Below are 19438 nucleotides of genomic sequence, written 5' to 3' on the forward strand. Positions count from 1 at the left end.
ATTTTCACCCTCCTTGCTTCAACACTATCCCAAAGCATGTCTACTATCTGCAGAAGAACTTTTGCTATTGTTGAAAATACTATATACTGAACACAGTGATGAAACAGAAAGGCCCATATGGTTTTTAATGCGTAATCTGTTAACTGAACATGCACATCTATCAAGAATGTGAAACTCAGGAAAGAAACTTTAATTTGTGAAGAAAATAATCCCTGGCAAGCTCTTACCATTTTGGACTCATAGGTATACAGAGCTTTAAGTAAAGGAGGCTGAGGCGTGAGTAAGCTCTGAAGAGTTAGGTCATCATCTGCTAGGCTATCCACAAGCACCTTCAAGTAGCCACTGTTGGAGAGATACAAGAGCCATTGCTGCTGCTTGTCTACTGAGACAATGCGATCGAGTAAAGCCAGCGCTAGCATCTAAAAATAATTTTAAAAAAATTAAATCAATTAACCAGAATGCTGGGATTTCCAATACATGTCTAGAAACAAACAATATGTTTATACATTCAAATTCAGAGTGTACCTTGATCCATTGCTTGTAAGAATCTCTTAACATAACTAAATATATTTTTCCCCATACTAACATGTTCTTTTATTTGGAAGTTATTGCATCATCTAATTCCAGTGGTTTTAGTATAGAGGAGGCCAACCTCACTCCCTTTGTTGTTTACTGCTCTATCTTCAAAATACTTAGAAACATTACAGAGGCATTTATCTACTCGAAAATAATGCCCGTATTTGATTTTTCTAAAAATCTACTCTTGTTACTAGTAGTATGTAACCTCAATACAACTTAAAAAAAAAAAAAAAAAAAACGTGGAAACATTCTCTCTCTCTACTTTATTTGCACATTAGACAAAACTACCCTTCTTGTCAATATCACTCCTTCCCCTGGGTGAGTGGATCTTTCATACAGCAAGAGGGCTAAGATAAACATTAAAAAACTGAAAATATGATAGTATAAATTACAAAAGTTAAACCAGTGAAATACATGAAACTATTTTTAAACACAGTTTTTGAAAATGATGATATCCCTGTGAGGATTTTAGTAAACGTTTTGTAAATATGGAAACAGACAAAGGAAATTAAAGGGATTTGCCCAAGAACAAATAGCAAGTCAATATCAGATCCAGATATTGGACTCAGCAACTCCTAGCCTCCATGCTAAGGATCTTAAGAGGCGGGTAACTGACTAATCGTGTAGTTGATAAAATTGTATCAACTACATGATTAGTCAATAAGCGGCCCCGCTGTGGTTCTGCAGTTTAAATGTAGTAGGAGCCAGGTGCACAGGCAGCCCTGCTGCTACTATATTTAAACTACAGAACAGGGGTTGGCAAAAGGGCCTCCCCGGGCCAGATCCAATCATGGTCTGTGGCTAGGGAAGCCCGAAGCATCTTGGTCCTGCCCTCTTCCTTTTGAGACCCTGCTCCTTCCAGTGCGGCCCGGGGCCACGTCAAAAATTTGTGACAAGGCCCCTGGCAAAAAATTATTTTCCGTCCTTGAGATAGAGCCTCAGCAGGGCTAGGTCCAGGACCCAGCGCAAGTCAGGACTGAACAGTCTTGGCTCGCACTGGGTCCCATACCACTGCGCCTCTACATTTTTAAATGTAGTAAGAGCTGCTGCAGAGCTGCAGCAGGAGTAGCTCCCAGAGTCAGCACAAGCCGGGACTACTCCCGGGTCCTGGACTGTTGCGCCTCTGCCTCCCCTGCCCTTCCCCTCCCTCCCTCCCTCCCACTGTGGAGACAGTGCTGGGGGGAACCGACTTTGAAGCTGGCTCCCCTCAGCACTGACCCCTGGTTCTCCTCCCCCGCTGCCTCTGATACACAGGCAGCGGAGGGAGGGGAGCTTCAAGCAAGTGCTTACATCCCTACATCATTCCAGTGCTTTATCCTCTAGATTATGCTACTTTTGCAACAGCATTAACAACTTCTCCATAGCTAGAAGAAAAGCAATGTGAAGGAGCATGCTATGTTCATACCAAAATAATATTTTTGATATCTAAATTGTTGAGTTATATTTTTTATTTCAGCAGACATTTGTAAAAAACTCACTAAATTAGAATTTTTAAAAAAAATATTATCAAATGTTGACCTAAATAGTTGAAAAGCATCCTTTAAAAGAAAAAAAAATCAGGTTACAAAAATTGATTCATTTACCCGGCCTATCTCATGACCATCACAGGCATCTCTACAGACCACCTCCATGAGGGCAGCACCATAGCTTTCAATAATTGCCATGTTTTCTCTCTGCAGTTTACTGAATGCATCCTCTGGAGCTGTCAGACGTTCCCACATTGTTTTCTTGGCTAAAAAAGCAAGAAAAAAAAAAAAGAATGAAAGGAGATGTAGAAGGATTAAATGGTTTGACGCCACAAAATATCAACCTAAATACAGGAAAACCATAGCCACTTCTTTCAGGACGTTAAAATAGTCCCTATCTATATATCTATAATCTCAGTAATGGGGAAGTGTGTTTATGTTCAAGTAAAAAGGTTCCTGTACAAATATATTCTATCCTAAAATCAGTTACTATGGCCAGAACATCCAAGTGGCATCTGTGTATGCATATCTCCCCTCCTCTTGGACAGTCTTGTCAGAAAAAACTTACTGTAAGATAAAATACATACACATACAAACTCTTTCAATTAAATGTAACAAACTTCCACTGAAAACAAAACAATCAATCTTAAGGGAAGCAAACAAGATGCATCCAAGGAAAAGTGTTATGTCCAAAGCAACCAATCAACTGTAAAGGAATTACAATAATCTTACTGACACTTTTCAACACTGCAATTCCCAACACTTGGGAGTCTGAATGACCATGCATGAGACAAGTTAGACTTTTGATAATGATCCCTTGCACTGAAATCAGAAATGGCTATGAATGCTGAAGAGGCAAAGAATTCAGCCATTAGACAGAGAGGCTTAGTCTACATTGCAGGGCTTTTGTGCAAGAAGCCTTTTGCAGAAGAGATCTTCCACAAAAACTTATTGTGCAAAAGTGTGTCTAGACCTCAAAGTACATCACAAAAGCGATTTGCTTTTGTGCAAGACAGCGTCCATACTGCATGGACACTCTTGCACAAGAAATGTGAATGGCCATCACAGCACCTGTGCTTTTGCCGATAGGGGTTTCTTGCGCAAAAACCCCTCCGGAGCGTCCATGCCTGCCTTTTTGCGCAAGAGTTGCAGCGCAAAAAGGAGTTATTCCTCGTGGGCAGAGGAATAACTACTGGCAAAAGCCCTCTGTTCTGCCAATTTACTTGCACAAAAACTCACTTGAGGTGTGGATGCTCTGCCGGTTTTTATGCAAAAACCTTGTAGCGTAGACATAGCCAAAGAGTGTGGCTTGTACAAGTAGTCCTGCTGGCTGTCTCGACTGGCTTTGAAAAAGAGTTCCATTCCGGTCATCTTCAGTTTGTTACTGCTCCTCTATGTCAATTAAGAGGCTCTTATAGTTCCAAAGGAAACATTACGGCTGTGTCTAGACAACATCCCTCTTTTGACAGAGGGATGTAAATTAGACACGTCGAAATTGCAGATGAAGCGGGGATTTAAATATCCTGTGCTTCATTTGCATAATCGCGTCATGGCACTCTTTCGAAAAAGCGCCATTTCAAAAGTAAAACCACAGTCTAGACGTTGTTCTTCCAAAAATGGCAGGCTTTTTCCAAAAGGTCCTGTACGCCTCATTTTTTGAGGAGTACAAGATCTTTCGAAAAAGCCTGCCGTTTTCGGAAGAACCACATCTAGACCGCGGTTTTAGTTTCGAAATGGTGTTTTTTCGAAAGAGTACCATGACGCGACTATGCAAATGAAGCACGGGATATTTAAATCCCCGCTTCATCTGCAATTTCGAAGTGTCTAATTTACATTCCTCTGTCAAAAAAGGGATGTAGTCTAGACACAGCCTAAGAGAGTGCACTGGCAGGAGTGTAAAATCATAAGCTCATGGCTCATAATACACTTTGAATGAACACTTAGAAATGTTCTTTGACAATACTGTGTCCTGACTAAGGGAGCATCTAGATAGCATCCTTCTCTTGGAATAAGCTATGCAAATTGTGTAGCTTATTCCAAGTATAGGTTGAAAGAGCTTATTTTGAAATTTGGCAGTGTGTAGACAGCATCAAATTTCAAAACAAAGCACTATTCCGACTAATCCCTCACCCCTTGTGGACCAAATGGCGTGCCTGCTATTTCGGGAAATAGCAGGTGCATTTAAAGATGCTGCATTGCTATTTCGGGATACTTCTGGCATCCAAAAATAGCACCGCAGTCTAGACATACCCTAAGTTGTAACACAGTGGGGTAACAAATAGCACTAGATTTCATACCCAATTGGTCTTCTTTTTCTCAGAACACAATTGTATCCTACCTGCTTCTAAGGTGTCTGGTTCATCGGGTCTCTGGGCAATCTGTAAGTAATACAGCAATGACCCATACAGGTGTGTTCTGACTCGCTGGAATCCACCACCTGCTCATAGGAAACAATTATTTGTAACAGAAAACAAACTGGTAATAAGTTGAATCATTATTCTATTAATACCATCTGTGCCTTCACTTATTTTAGCTCCACAATATTAGTGCTGGCAGTAGCAAAACAAATTAAAAATTATGTTTTCTTATATGCAAGCCTTGCCCATTGATGTACCAATTCAGGTTATGAGAATGAGTTGAGCAAAGCAAGGTTCTGTCACAAAGTTATAACTAAGGCTGCCATATAGTCATGGAAGTAACAGAAGTCATGAAATCTGTGACCTCCAAAGACCTTAACGACTTCAACCAGCACCAGCTGGGAGCTGCAGGGTCCCCTGCTATCCGTGGAGGCATGAAGCTGTGAGGTACGTGGATGGCAAGGGGGCCCAACATCTCTCAGCAACTGCATGCTACAGCACCAACCTCCAGAGTGCAGATGACAGGGGGGATTGCCTGTCACTTCCCTGTGCTGAGGGAGGCAGGGGGGAATACCAGAGCTCTTTGCATCTGTGGGCAGCAGAGGAGAACCAGGGGCTCAGAGCCCCAAGAGTAGCAAGGGCCCCTGGAGTCCCAAGCCCACTGGCAGCTTCCCAGGATCTCCTTTTGTCATAGATATTTTTAGTAAAAGTCAGGGATAGGTTATGGACATTAGTGAATTTTTCATTATTGTTCATGACCTGTCCCTGACTTTTGCTAAAATTATCTATGACAAAAATCTGAGCCTTAGTTGTATGTAACATTGAATCCCCTTATATACTTACACACCACATACCCCCTACCTCACTAGCTGTAAGCTTGAAGATAGCATACTTATCAAGTGCCTCCTGAAAGTAATATAACTTTCAAGATGTCTATAAATGTAACTCTGAAAGGGGCACCTGCATTAAGGACATAAATAAATTCAATCCGACGATATAAGGGGGTTCACAGTACATTTATACAGTCTTGGCTTGTTAGAATCCACTGACAGTGCAATTATTTTATGCTTTTAACATACCTGTTTTCAGAATGAAATCTAGTAGCTTTTTTAGAATGATATGGAGGGAAGAATCACCAATGGAAGTGAAACCCATAGGTATGCCCTCTGAACCGGATGAGGTGAAAGAACCATCTAGCATCATCACATATTGGGAGTGCCCAGGTACAGGAACAGCCAGTGGTCGCTTTTGCTCAGTGCGCACAGACTGGCTCAAGTGGGCAGTAAGGGTGAACACAGCCCCAGCCACCACTGGCATTAACTCCTGAGCTGCATCATCATCCAGGATCTTAAGAGAAAAGGGGAGGAAAAAGCACATGTATGATTTCAGGAGATACTAGACCACTTATTAAGCTTCCCACATCCATATACATTTCTGCAAGCAAGCAAAAGGAACACATTACAACCTTTTCATTTTACAAAATTAGAAATAGAAGATTTTCTACACAAAACAGATCAATACCTGAGCAGAGTGTCTTTTTAATTTTCAGAAAGACTATAATCATATAATGGTTTGGACCAGACTATTAGCTTTTTGGTTCTCATTCTCCCAAACTCCAAACATAATGACACTTATATTTGGGCAAGGAAACATTATAAATACTTAATATATGAATAAGTTAGAGAAAGAACAATTCAACCATGTTGCATTTTGATGTCTATATAAAACACAAATATTATAAAAGCAACACAAAATTTAGAAAAATTTGTCACCTAAGAGCAACCACAGGGAAGGAACAACCACAAGGAAGGAGACAAAGTCAGTACTACTTTTGTCTCATTTCATTTGAACACTTGCAATGGCAACATTGCATCCTGAATTATCTATTTTCAAAAATATCCTTTGCCACCAACATTCTTTTCCTATCTTGTCTTTTTATACATATCAATAGCTATCTGGCACAATTATTTCTTTGTTCTCTTGTAAAAATTATTCATTTGCCAAATTAATAAAAAGTTTAGCAAAAAAAAAAAATCACTCAAACACAACAAATAATGTACACATTTCAAATAAGCAGCAGACGGTTTAACTGTTAATCTCCATAATAGTGAATACGGTGAGCTTTGGCCATGGGAGGCCTCCTTTTTTTTCCCACTACTACAACAAACACATTGGGAATTTTTAAAAAAGTCTTCTACAATTTTTCTTTAAAATAATTCTGACAAAATGATCACCGACAGAAAATGTAATGAAATCAGACAATTTGTATTTTTACCTTGGCAAAAATGAGAAAAAAAATTAAATGTATGCTATACATTTCTCCATAAATAGGGCACCTAATAAAATGACTGTGTATGACAGGGATGGGGAAATCTTTTTTGAGTTGGGGTCCACTGACCCACAGGCAAGCAGATTTTGTGTGCTCCAGCCGCACGGCGGGATAGTGGCCGGGGGGGAGGAGGGGATAGAGGGCTGGCTACCAGTGCTGTCTCCCCTTTGCTGGGGGGGAGGGGAAGGGGGAGTGCTGAGCCTCAGGGGCCAGATCCAAGCAAGCCAGGGGCCCCAAGTTCCGTACCCCTGGTGTATGACATGTCAGAAATTAGATCTGTGCATGAAAACCAAAAATTAACTTTTAATGCTTCAGTGTTCTGAGAATCACAGTATTTCTTATCACATTTTGTCCTCAACAGACAGCAATGGTAGAAGATAGTTGTCCAGTTTATCTAAAATCAATGCAACAATTCAGTGGTAAAACATCAAGAGAATGTAGTTAAACAATTCACTACATTTTTAAAACTCCCTCCCTATTCTCTAATCAAACATTTGCATTTGCAGGTTGCTCATATTTTTTCTCCCTGAGGAATCAAAAACAGAATATACAGCTAATCATCCAAACAGAATGAATATCCAAAAATATCTGAGGTATGTTTATTACCTGCTGGGGGTCCATGTCCCGTAAGGATTCTCCTTTCACAAAACATTACGTTTCCTTTTCTCACATTCCCACCAGCAACTGTCTTTTCAGCTTTCACAATGACAGTAACTTCTTTGTCATTTGTCAACATGTTGCTCTAGTCATAATGGCTGTTAATGAATGATACCCTCTCTCCATAGCACATGCAATTTTTGCTAGCATAGTGACAAAGAAAAATTTGAACACAGACATAGCCCAGTGAAGCTCAAAAGAGCTTTACCTTGTCATGCACATCTTGTAAGAGGTCCCGGATAATCAGCTGTCTGTCTTCAGCCTGTATGAGGTCTTGTGGGCAGGCAGTCAATATAATTTCCACCAGCTGTCTCCAGGATTCCAGCGCATGCCGCTTTGCATGGAGACACTGCAGCAGCTTGTTCCGCTCCACCACATATTGCAGAATTGTGTTGATCTCCTGGACTCCCCCAAAAAAGGAATTTTTAGTTAGACACAAGAAAATGAGGGGACAAACTGCAAGATAACTTATCTTACTTTTTTGGTCATAATCTTTGAAAAAAAATAAACCACTTAAATATCTTCAGTTTGTCAGAAAAGAAACAGGATTATTAATTCAATTCAATGGGATTAGGAACTTCACTAGATGGAGAACCAGTGTACAGAAAGCAGGGTTTAAGTCTACAATGCACTAGAGTGCTGTGCACTGCCTGGCCATATGGACTCTGCTACTAGGCATTAAGAGTACCCTCATGTGCTATGACCTTCACCCATTTCAAACAGCAGTAGGCCGAAGAACACTAGGGAATGATTGCAGGTTCCACATGAATAATTAGTGCATAGCAATCTAGTGTGCTGTAGACTTACATCCTAGATTGCTGGATGCCTCCATCAAGACAAGCCATAGGTTATTTTGATTAGACTTACCTCCATAAGTAAAGGTCTCTGTCCTATGGCTGCCATTCCTGGAAGTGCATTAACTTCTGCAACTAGAACTCGGTGAAGATACTGGAATTGAAAGAGCAAGGGGGAAAATATCTAAGTAATAAAATGAAAGGGGGGTTATCTAAATATTGCTGCCTCTAGACTGTGAACTCCTGGCTGTTTGGAAATGTTTGCAGCACAGTGAAAGCATCCTGAAGTAGACATAGGAGACAGCTATAGACTTACTTTCTTGATTTTGCATGTCCTCCCTTATCCCATCCCTCTCCTATTAATGCAGCCCTTCCACTACCCATCTTCCCTCTCCACTTATCATGCTTTGCACTCTCCTCTCCTAACTTCTCTCTTTCTTCTTCCCCAACGGTTTTCCTATTCCTTTATCCATCCCCTTTTAAAAAACAATTATATTTAAAAGATATGGAACAACCTGGTACCAACATGTCATCCTCCTACCATCACCCAGATCACTTTGCTTATATGTAAGGCTAAGATAATGTCACAGAAGTCACACAAGTTGCAGAATTCATGACTTCTAGCAATCTCTGTGACACTGAGGGCCTCTCAGCTGACTAGATGGAGGACTCCACAGCAGCCTGGCTTCCATATGTGGTAGGGGACCCTCCAGCAGTTGCAGGTGGTGGGATGCCCCTACAACTGACAAGACATTGGAGACTCCTGAACTGCCCAGCTGCCACCACTGGCAGGGATCTGCCTGTAGCTCCCCTGCCACCATGGGTTCCCAGTTCTACATGAGAGTGGGGGAACCTTTCCCAACCACTATGGCTCCTGCACCTCCCAATCACTGCAGGCAGCTGGATTCTCTTCCCTCCCCATTTGATCAGGTACATTTTTAATGAAAGTCAGGGACAAGTCACCGCTTCTGTGATTTTTTTGTTTATTACCTATGACCTGTCCCTGACTTTTACAAAAAATAGCCATGACAAAATCATAGCCTTATTAATAGGCTGTATCCTTTTTTCTGGCCCCTTATCTACTCTTACTTTCAAGTATTCAAGGCATGTATAAGGGAGTTACTCACCTCGTGCAGTAACATCTGTTCTTTGAGGTGTGTCCCCCTCCCTCCCCCGTGGGTGCTCCACATATGGTGACGGGCATACCTGGAGCCGCAGATCGGAGCTTTTTCTAAGCAGTTGCTAGTCGGGCCTCGCATGCGCAGCAGGTGTCTCGTGCTGCCAGCAGTTTGACAGTTGAGTGCAGCCCAACCCCCTCCCCTCAGTTCCTCGTCTACCGCAGAGCAGACGTACTCCAAGTAGCGGGGAGGAAGGGAGGGTCATGAAACACCCACGGGGACACACACCTCAAAGAACAGATGTTACTCACCTTGTGCATTAACTTCCTTTTCTTCTTCGGGTGATGTCCCCTTGGGTGCTCCACGTATGGGGACTACCTACCAGTATCCTGTGCGGTTGGCAGGTCTCAGAGTTACTGTTTAATGGCAGCAGACAGAACTGCTGTAGCCACCGCTGTATCGTTTGCCAATTGGGGCATTATTGAATAATGTTTACAGTGTGTGGTTAGAGGACCACATGGCTGCTCAGTAAATGTCTTATAGAGGCACATTTTTAGAGAATGCCATGGATGCTGCAATAGCCCGAGTAAAATGGGCTCTCGGTAGAGTTGGCAGCAGTTTACCAGAGAGTAAATGGCATCGGAGAATGCAAATCACTATCAATTTTGAAATTCGCTGCAAGATGAGTCGTAGCAACAAAGAGTCGTGGGGTCTTGCGATAGAGTCGGGTCCTGTCAATGTAAAAAGCCAAATCTCTTTGTACATCCCTTGAATGCAGTGTTGCCTTTCCGGGCAAAGCATGAAGCCTTAGGAAAATGTAGGCAAGACAACAGGTTAATTGATGTGGAAGCTTGTGCCGACCTTTAGAAGGAATGCTGAGTGCGGCCTCAAAGTCACTTTGTCCTTACTAAATACTGTATAAGGCAGGCCCTCTATTAGTGCGCCTATTTCACTGACTCATCTCGCATATGTTATGGCTATGAGAAGAGAACTTTCATGGTAAGTAGAGAAAGAGTATACGAAGCCATTGTCTCAAAGGCAGGCTTCATGAGAGCAGTCAATACCAGCTTAAGGTCCCATGTGCTGTCTGTGAGAACATGAACTGCGCAGTTGGTTATGAAAGGGCCAAAGTTCCTGTAAGCATTTTTTATGGCACCGAGCTCCAGAATGTTGATGTGTAACAGAGCCTCGTTAAAGCCTCGTTTGGTAGCCATTTGCCCTCTGCAGTTTTACTTTGGAAGTGCGCACCCCAACCCAATAGTGAAGTGTCTGCGGTAATTTGTATGGCAGTCTCCTCCTGTAAAAATGGAATTCCAGTTAAGAGGTTGAGTGGACATGTCTATCATTTGAGCGACTGCAGTACTTGCTCTGGCACAAGCACCGGGGTTTGTGCAATGAATGACGTGAGGGCATGTAAACCAATGCTAGCCATTGATGTAAGGCATGGGAATGGAGGCATGCATGTGGTGGCCGCCATGTACCCTATGAGTTGAAGACAAGTACAGACTGTGGTGGATGGGTTTGCAATGAGGGAAAGAACTAAATCTCAAAGGGTCTGGAATCCATGTTGCAGAGGGTATGCCCTGGCTGATATGGCATCTAGTCTTGCTGCTATGAATTCTAAGTCCTGAACTGGACTGAGTGTTGATTTCTGTTCGCTGATTAAGAGCTCCAGCAGGCTGAACAGTCGCTTGGTCTTTGTTATGTCGATCACTTCCCCTTGTGAACGACCTCTCAGTAAGCAGTCATCGAGGTAAGGAGAAATCTCTACCCCCTGTTGTGTGAGGTATGCCACCATGAGTGCTAGGTCTTTGGGGAATACTCGCAGGGCAAATGACAGGCCAAAGGGAAGGACCTTGTATTGAAAAAGGTCCCCTCCTGCTGTAAAATGAAGGAAACATCTGTGTGATGGATGTATTGCAATGTGAAAATATGCATCTTGTAGGATGAGGACTGTGAACCAGTCCCCTCTGTCCAGAGCTGGTATGACTGTAGCCAGCATAACCATTTTGAATCTCTGCTTTCAAAGGAACTTGTTTAGTCTGTGGAGGTCTAGGATTGGTCTCCAGCCTCCTGTACACTTCTGGGTCAGGAAATAGGTGGAAGAGAATCCCCTTCTCTGGTTTGGTTCAGGTACCTCCTCTATAGCTCCTAGATGAAGAAGCAGGTCGGTTTCTTGTTTGAGGGGGTATCTCGTAAGATGGGTCCCTGAAGAAGGATGGGGTAGTGGAAAGGTTATGATGGAGGGAGTTGAACAGGATCGAATATCCCATACGGATAATTTCTATGACCCACTGGTCAGATGTTATGAAGGCCCATGATGAAGGAATAAGCGTAATCTATGATCAAATAGATGGTTCTGGTCTTGTTGCACTTGATGGTTGGGGAGGTTGGGCATGCCCTCGACCAATGTTTCAAATTTGCTTCTTCAGGGTCTGGCCACCAGAGGGATGTGGTGGTTGTTTGTGGTTCCTCTGGGTGCGCTGCGAGGTGTGATTGTATTCATATGGTTTGTATCGAGTACGGTTGTAGTACAAGTCCCTGCTTTTATTGTAGGGGGTGTAGCACCTGTACCTGTACAGTGGTGCGTGCATTCCCAGAGTACGCAAGGTGGTGAATGTGTTTTTGCTGATGTGCCGAATCTCATCCATGTTGCTAGCAAAAAGCTTGTGCTTGTCGAAAGGAAGATCTTCTTCCTTTGACTGCAGTTCTTTTGGCACCCCCATGGCCTGAAGCCATGATGTTCTTCTCATCATGACTGCTGTAGCCATTGTTTTCGCTGCTGTGTCCACCACGTCAATCACAGACAGTGGTGCTGTACGGGCAGTTGTGTGGCCCTCACATATGATTGCCCTGAGTATGGGCTTCTTGGTATCAGGCAGATGCTCCATCAGGTCTGCTAGTTTGAAGTAGCTGACAAAGTTGTGATTTGCCAGTCATGCTGAGTAACTGGCTGTCCTAAGCTGCAGGGTGGCAGATGAGTAGACCTTCTTTCTGAATTGGTCTAGCCTCTTGTGCTCCTTGTTGCCATTATTTGATCTAAGGTGAGGGGCCATTGGCCTGCCGCAGTGACGACCAGTGAGTTTGGCCGAGGATGGGAGAAAGGGAAATCTAGATCTTTAGGTGGGACGAGATATTTCTTGTCCACCTTTTGCAGGTCAGCTGAGCCAATGCTAGTGTTTGCCAGATGCCTCCAGACACCTCCATAATTGCTTCATCTATGGGCATTGCAATTCTGCCCTGTGATAATGGGTGGATATTCTTCATGAGATCAGGCTGTTTCTGCTTAACCTCCTGACATTTTATTTCTTGTGATGTAACAACCCTCTTAAAAAGATCCTGGAATTGTTCCAGGTCCACTGTCTTGTGATCATCATCCGGGACTATGGAATCCTATGGAGGGGAAGTGGGATTGTCTTGTGACTGTGCCAGTTGAGCATCGTCCTGATCATCAGCTAATTGGCCTTCTTCTTCCTCTGAGTCCGGTATGGCTACCATAGGGTGGGATGGTGAAACTGGTGGTAGCCTTTTTCCTGAGGATGGGGCAGTAGAGTGGTATTTGGGTGGTGTCTAGCAATCCAAAGGTGCCCACTGTGGCTGCTAATGTGGCTGTGGGTAATATCAGCTTGGGTGCCACTGTGGGTGATACAGTCATGGGGTGTAGTGATGCCCCTGTAGAGATGAAGTAAGGGATGCCTGCTGGGAGGAGAATGCCCTCCTCTCATCATAGATCTCTGTTGAGCACCCCCGTCCCTGCTTTGGTGGTGAGTAAGGTGGGTACGGTGCCGAGGACTGTTTCCTTGATATAGTTCCCTGTGCTTGGTATAGTTTCTCCTTAGCCCCGTGCAGTCTGCATCTGTTTCAAAGCCCATCTGCTTAGCCTGCAGGATAAAGTTCTGCTGTAATGAAGACAGTGGAGAGGTGGGTGCACTAAGCGGCGGCACCGAGGCTTTGCAGGTTCACTGTGTAGGCGGCACCGCTTCTCTAGACAGTGCCAAGCTGAGCACCGGCACCGAGAGTTTGCAAGGCCGCCCTGAAGCCGGCTCCACTGCTTCATCCGGTGCCGCACATGCCTGTGCCTGTTTCAGTGCCGGAGGCTGCCTGTGAGTTTCTCCCGGTGTAGGGAGAGATCTTGAATCTTGAGCTCTGTCCTCTCTTGCTCTTTCAGGCAGGGTTTTACAATGGACGCATTCCTGAGGATTGTGTGCCTCCCCCAAGCATTTGACAAAGCAGCTGTGTCCGTCTGAGGCTGGGACAGGATCGCTGCAGTCACTGCATTTTTTAAAGCTTTGTGAAGCAGGCATATTCCAGCCATTGGCGGTTGGCTGGAGGGCGGGACGGGGGCGGGAGAGAGGTTAGTGAAGCTGCTGACTCCCTGCTGCTGTGAGGGTGTCAGCTTGTGAAGGTGTGGGTGGGGTTTTGTTTGTTTTTTGAGCCAGCTGACCGAAAGCATGCTGCTGCTGAAGCAGCTAGTGCTGAGGGAACAGAGTGTTCCCTGGCTTGATCTGTTTGCCTTTGAAGTGGTAATAAAGTATCAAGGATCCAAGATGAATTGAGGTCAAAAGGTTGAAGGTTTTATCTATGAGGAAAAAAGTGCCTGAAGCGGCAGGAGGACTCTGTCTACGGCCAAGGGTGGTAGAAGAGGAACTGAGGGGAGGGGGTTGGGCTGCACTCAACTGTCAAACGCTGGCAGCACGAGACACCTGCAGCACATGTGCAGCCCAACTAGCAACTGTTTAGAAAAAGCTCCGATCTGCGGCTCCGGGGATGCCCGTCAGCATACGTGGAGCACTCACGGGGACATCACCCGAAGAAGAATGGGTCTTCCTAAATGTTTGTATAGCACCTTGCACAATGGGGCTATGATAGTGACCACAGCTTTTGCATGCTTCTCCAATACATATGAATATAAACAAATGACAATGCATGGTCACATTAATAAAATTTGAGGGGAAAAAGTTTACAGTGGAAAAACTTTGCACAAAAACTCTGTGCACTGCTGCTCTCCTCCTGACCCCCCAGCTGGGGGAATAGCAGCCTAAGTGCTTTACTTGAATCTTTTTGGTGGGGGGAAAGGGGTGCCTAGAAATGGTGGGGGACATGGAACCCCCCCTGGAGCGGGGTACCAAGTAATCACTCCACCCCATCCCATCCCCTTCACGTAACTCTCCTTCCCAGACCCCACCCCAGAACCCTGCATGTTCCACAAAACTTCCTTAGTCTTGCATAGCCTGTTTCCCAGGGTTGCCAGATTAAAGAGGTTCAAGTGCAATTGCAAGACATATAGTGAAATGGCTGAACTACTTCTTATGGAGAAATGGGGTGAAGGAATAACAGGTTTGGGTCTGTAAAAAGAAATAAGCCAAATGGCACTTAATATAACAACAAAACAATTACAGTGATATAAGTAGTTGCTAGGCAAAACTTGTTTGACCTGTGTTTAACCTAATGAAGGAGGAACAGCCCTAAGGGTAGTAAACAAGTTACAGTTAAAATAAATTCTGAGTGCTGTGGAACTTACTACTGTGTAAGAAAGGATAACTTCTGTAGGCAGCCAAGACAGCAGAAGCACTTGGAAGATGTATGTGGTGGGCTCTGCTCCTTGCCCACCTGTAATTGATTGTGGCTCATGGAAGTTAGGAGGGGGCAGTTGATAATTCCCAGTTGCTGTATGCTGATAAAATGTTACTGAACTGATTAGCCTTTGAACTAATAAAAATAGTTTCAGTTTGAATGTGAATGATCTGAATCTTATGATCGGGTCGGGGTCCTATTAGTGCTTAAAATGACCAATAACAACAGAACCCCAGTGCCCCCAGACATTTTTATAAATTACCAAACCAAAGACAGCTGGTAGCATACTTCAAACACTGCTTACCTTGACATTGCAGGTAACTTGCCCACGTGCATTCTTGTGTTCACAGTTAGCAATGACCTGTTCAATCTGAGAACGGTCAAAAAAATCCAGTTGCAAAGGTTCAGGGATATCCTGGCTGAAGTCAATTGAATCCAAGATATTCAAGATCTTCCTGCGTACTGTGGAAGAAAATGAACTAATAATCCTATTCAGAAATGCCAAAGAACCTTAACTAATCTTTGTGTAAACAACTCTTCACCTTATCTGGTCTCACAGTAAGAGCTTCTGAGCAGCAATGGCCATGAATTTATGTTAACAGAATGGGGGAGGGTGTGTTTTTTATAAAACTTAAGAGTATTAACTCATTTCTACAACATGTTATTTCTCATTTTATATACACAACACATTGGCCAAAATTTCCAGGTGTCTAAATTTCAGCTCTTAAAAACAGCCTGATTTTCATAGGTGCAGAGAATTTGCAGCTACTTTTGGGTGCCTCACAGGGATTTGAGTCCAACTTTAGTCACCTAGATTTTAGATTTTTAAAATACAAATATTTTCAGTCACAGAAATGAGATACAGGCAGTCCCCGGGTTACGTACAAGATAGGGACTGTAGCTTTGTTCTTAAGTTGAATCTGTATGTAAGTCGGAACTGGCGTCAGCCGCTGCTGAAACTGGATCAGTTTCAACAGCGGCTGAATCTGGATGCCAGTTCTGACTTACATACAGATTCAACTTAAGAAACCCAGGCGTCCCCAAGTCAGCTGCTGCTGAAAACTGATCAGCGGCTGATTCCAGGAAGCCTGGGGCAGAGCAACTCTGCCTCGGGCTTCCTGTAGTCAGCCACTGGTCAGTTTCAGCAGCGGCTGACTTGGGGACGCCTGGGGCAGAGCAGCTGGGGTGCTGCTGGGTTGCTCCAGTAGTGCGGCTCCTCGGCGCTACTGGAGCAACCCAGAAGCACCCCAGCTGCTCTGCCCCAGGCATCCTGATTCAACCGCTGCTGAAACTGACCAGCAGAGGCTGAATCAGGACGCCTGGGGCAAAGCAGCTGGGGTGCTGCCAGGTTGGTCCGGAGCAGCGCTGCGGGACCAACCCGGCAGCCCCCAGCTGCTCTACCCCAGGGGTAGGCAAGAAAAGCCTGGTCTGCTGGGGGGGGGGGGGGGAGCAATAGGTGCACCCCCCCCCCCCCCAGCAGACCAGGGAGACGGGGTGGCGGGACCGTCCAAGTCCTCCACGGCTTTGCTCCGTCTGTCCCACTGCTGGCGTGCTCCGAGGCTTTGCTCCCCATCTCCCTGGTCTGCTGGTCAGACCAGGGAGACGGAGAGCAAAGCCTTGGAGCACGCCCGCAGTGGGACAGCCCAAGCGTGCCCGGGCTGTCCCGCTGCGGGTGTGCTCCGAGGCTTTGCTCCCCGTCTCCCTGAAGACCAGGGACTTGGGCTTGGGCTGTCCCCCTGCGGGTGTGCTCCGCGGCTTTGCTCCTGTCCCCCTGGTCTGGTGGGGGGGGGGGGGGGGTCCAGCAAAGCCGCTGGACCCCCCCAGCAGACCAGGGACACCAGAGCAAAGCCGCCCAGAGCAAAGGTCCCGCTGCCAGGACACCAAAGCAAAGGTCCCGCTGCCTGGGCGGCTTTGCTCCCGGGCAAACCAGCAAAGCCGCCCAGGCGGCGGCTTTGCTCGGGTGTCCCTGGTCTGCCTGGGGGGGGTCCAGCAGCTTTGCTGGACCCCCCCCCCCCCCAGCAGACCAGGGAGACCGGGAGAAGCTTTTCTCGCCCCGGAGGACATGGGTGGTGACCCGCCGCCCATGAGCTCCGGGGCGAGAAAAGCCCCGTTCGTAAGTGCGGATCCGACATAAGTCGGATCCGCGTAAGTCAGGGACTGCCTGTACTATGTAGGGGCGTTTCACAGTATGTCTCAAATAGTTTCTGTGCCAGTTCACTTATAGATTGCCTCCTCCCTTCTTTTGCCCTCCTTTGTGCATTATTCTTTTATCATTTCTCCCATTCCAATATGTTTCCCTTATTACAAACCTGTCACTTGATTTCTAAAATTCATTGTTTCATGATAATAGCATTTTACATACTATAGTAGTTGGTGTTGCTTATGTCTGCCATATTTCATTCAGAAGCAGTTCTTCTGGAGCAGGGATGGGCAATCATTTTTGATGGGGGGGGGACACGCCACGATTTTGGAAAGTGGTCAAGGGACACACTCTTCCATGATAATAATGGAGGTAGTGCGGGGGTCTGGGATGGAGGCTGGAGAAGGGAGTGTGGGTGAAGGAGGCAGTTCTGACTTGGGACACTGGACTAGGGTGCAGGAGGTTGGGTTGTGAACTTGGGTGCAGGAGTGGAGGGGGGGGCAGAAGGTTGGGCAAGGGATGGGTTGGGGTGCCACAGGCAGGCTCTGGCCAACAGACATGCCAGCCAGCAGTTTCTCAGACAGGCAGGCAGGCAGAGAGCCTGCCTCCAGTTGCAGCTATGTGCTTTGTGAATAACTATAAGTAAATAATTGAGCCCAAAGGGGAGGAGGCGAGGTGTTTTGCGGCTGCCTGTTATTCAAACGGTCAGCTTCCAAAGGCCAGTTTCTGTCCAGAAAAAGGCGAATGGGATTGCGCTGGGCGCAGCACTTGACGTCTTCTCCCTCCCCTCCAGGGCTCAGAATTTTTAAAGGGAAACCACCCCACAGCCGGTTTCTGAGTGGCAGGTGGGTGGGGCGAAGCAAGGGGGGAACCTGTCTGGGGCTCTCAACAGCATCTGTGGGCCAGATCCAATGGCTTGGCAAGCCAGATCCAGCTCATGGGCCGTATTTTGCCCAGGCCTGCTCTACAGGAAGCCCTTCCTAAGAAATAGTGACACTCTGCAGAGCATTTACCTTTGGAGGCAGTATCAATGTGAAGAAACGCACTGATTGATCGACTTTCATCTTCCATTCCTCCTTCACCATCAGCTACGGGTATTGAAATACAATTAATTAGAAAATTAAGGTCAAGAAAATATGTAAACAATTTGACCAAGCACAAAAGGACATGTCATGACTGCAGACTGGTCAATTTTAGGTCACTGGTTCAAATCCACACCAGGATGGTAAAAACTGAAAAAAAATCATCATCTGATCACTAGTAGCTAATGATTTCATCCAGGTTGGAGAGAAAACATCTGTAGAGTATTTTAATGGGTAAAAATAAAATGGGAATGCTAAGTATTGATATTAGTGTTTGATGGCCAATGTAAAATGAATAGGTGATCTCAATGCAGTTCCTAATAATCATACGTCCACATCACAAAAACTAGATCAGGGTTGAGGCCTGTCAAGGTAGATGGGGAGAATCTTAGTTTGGTTGTGGCCCTTTTGTGCATCTCTTCAACTATGCTATTTATTTTATTCATATGAAGCTTTCTGCTGTCACCGTTTTACATGTCTTGCAGAACAAAATAAAAGATAATGCGGTGACAGCTATGTCTTTGAGTTGCAACATTACATCAGTGAGTGGTGTCCTGGTACAGTATCACATAATAATGGAATGTCAAAGCTTGCAATAAACATGGGACTCAACTCTGCTGCAAAAGATTTCTGAAAGAATCTAACTGTCTGACTTTCAGCATAGGTGACCACCTTATCTAAAGCCAGCAAAGAAGATTCTCCCTGCTGCGATATTAAAGCAATCAAGTATTATGAGCCACCACCTAAATTTAATATGGGTGGTGGCTCACAGTACTTTACCAAAAAGCCATACTGATTCCATCTACTGGCCTCTAAAATCAGATGTTTAGGCTGATACGGAAGAATGAACAGAGATGTTTCAACTAACCAACAGCCAAACAAAAAAGAGTCAAAGGGAGAAAAAGTATAATCCTGTGTTCCATACCACGCTGTCTATATTCCTCACTCTTGCAGTGCAAATACCAAACCAAATACCAGAAAGGGTTTCAAATGTTAGACAAGAACTATAACGTATATAGAAGAGGAGACTGATCTAAGTAAGGAAAGAAGACTTACCCCCTAGTTCTAGTCTTGGTTTCCCTATTCTCCCCCCTCCCCCAAAACAGACCCTATTTTACCTAGGTAAGGTTTTACAGGCATGTCATCCAGCAGCAGATGCAAGAGTCTCTGTGTGTGGGAACGCTGGCGGTTCAGTGATGTCACACGCAGTTCTATAGATGCGGTCTTCATCAACCAAGACATCTGATTTAGTGCTGAAATCTCATGTTCTAGGTAAGCAATGTACAGAAAGAATCATACAATAGAGTAAAAATAACGCCCCATATTAGAAAAAAGGTTTATT

General features: G+C 45.0%; 1 protein-coding gene across 1 annotated transcript in view; it reads right to left on the bottom strand.

The window, feature by feature from the left end:
* The window catches only part of NUP205 (nucleoporin 205), an 88757-nt gene that overhangs the window by 14665 nt on the left and 54654 nt on the right, over positions 1–19438 (bottom strand). The window contains exons 24-32 of the mRNA XM_006125865.4: positions 19215–19364; positions 18028–18102; positions 15179–15336; positions 8256–8336; positions 7597–7788; positions 5482–5749; positions 4384–4482; positions 2163–2311; positions 228–419 (exon numbers count right to left, since the gene is read on the bottom strand). Coding sequence (XP_006125927.2) covers positions 228–419; positions 2163–2311; positions 4384–4482; positions 5482–5749; positions 7597–7788; positions 8256–8336; positions 15179–15336; positions 18028–18102; positions 19215–19364 — 1364 coding nt within the window. The remainder of the gene's footprint in view (positions 1–227; positions 420–2162; positions 2312–4383; positions 4483–5481; positions 5750–7596; positions 7789–8255; positions 8337–15178; positions 15337–18027; positions 18103–19214; positions 19365–19438) is intronic.

Source organism: Pelodiscus sinensis, chromosome 1 (assembly GCF_049634645.1).
Source record: "Pelodiscus sinensis isolate JC-2024 chromosome 1, ASM4963464v1, whole genome shotgun sequence".
In the NCBI taxonomy this organism is placed as follows: Eukaryota; Metazoa; Chordata; order Testudines; family Trionychidae; genus Pelodiscus; species Pelodiscus sinensis.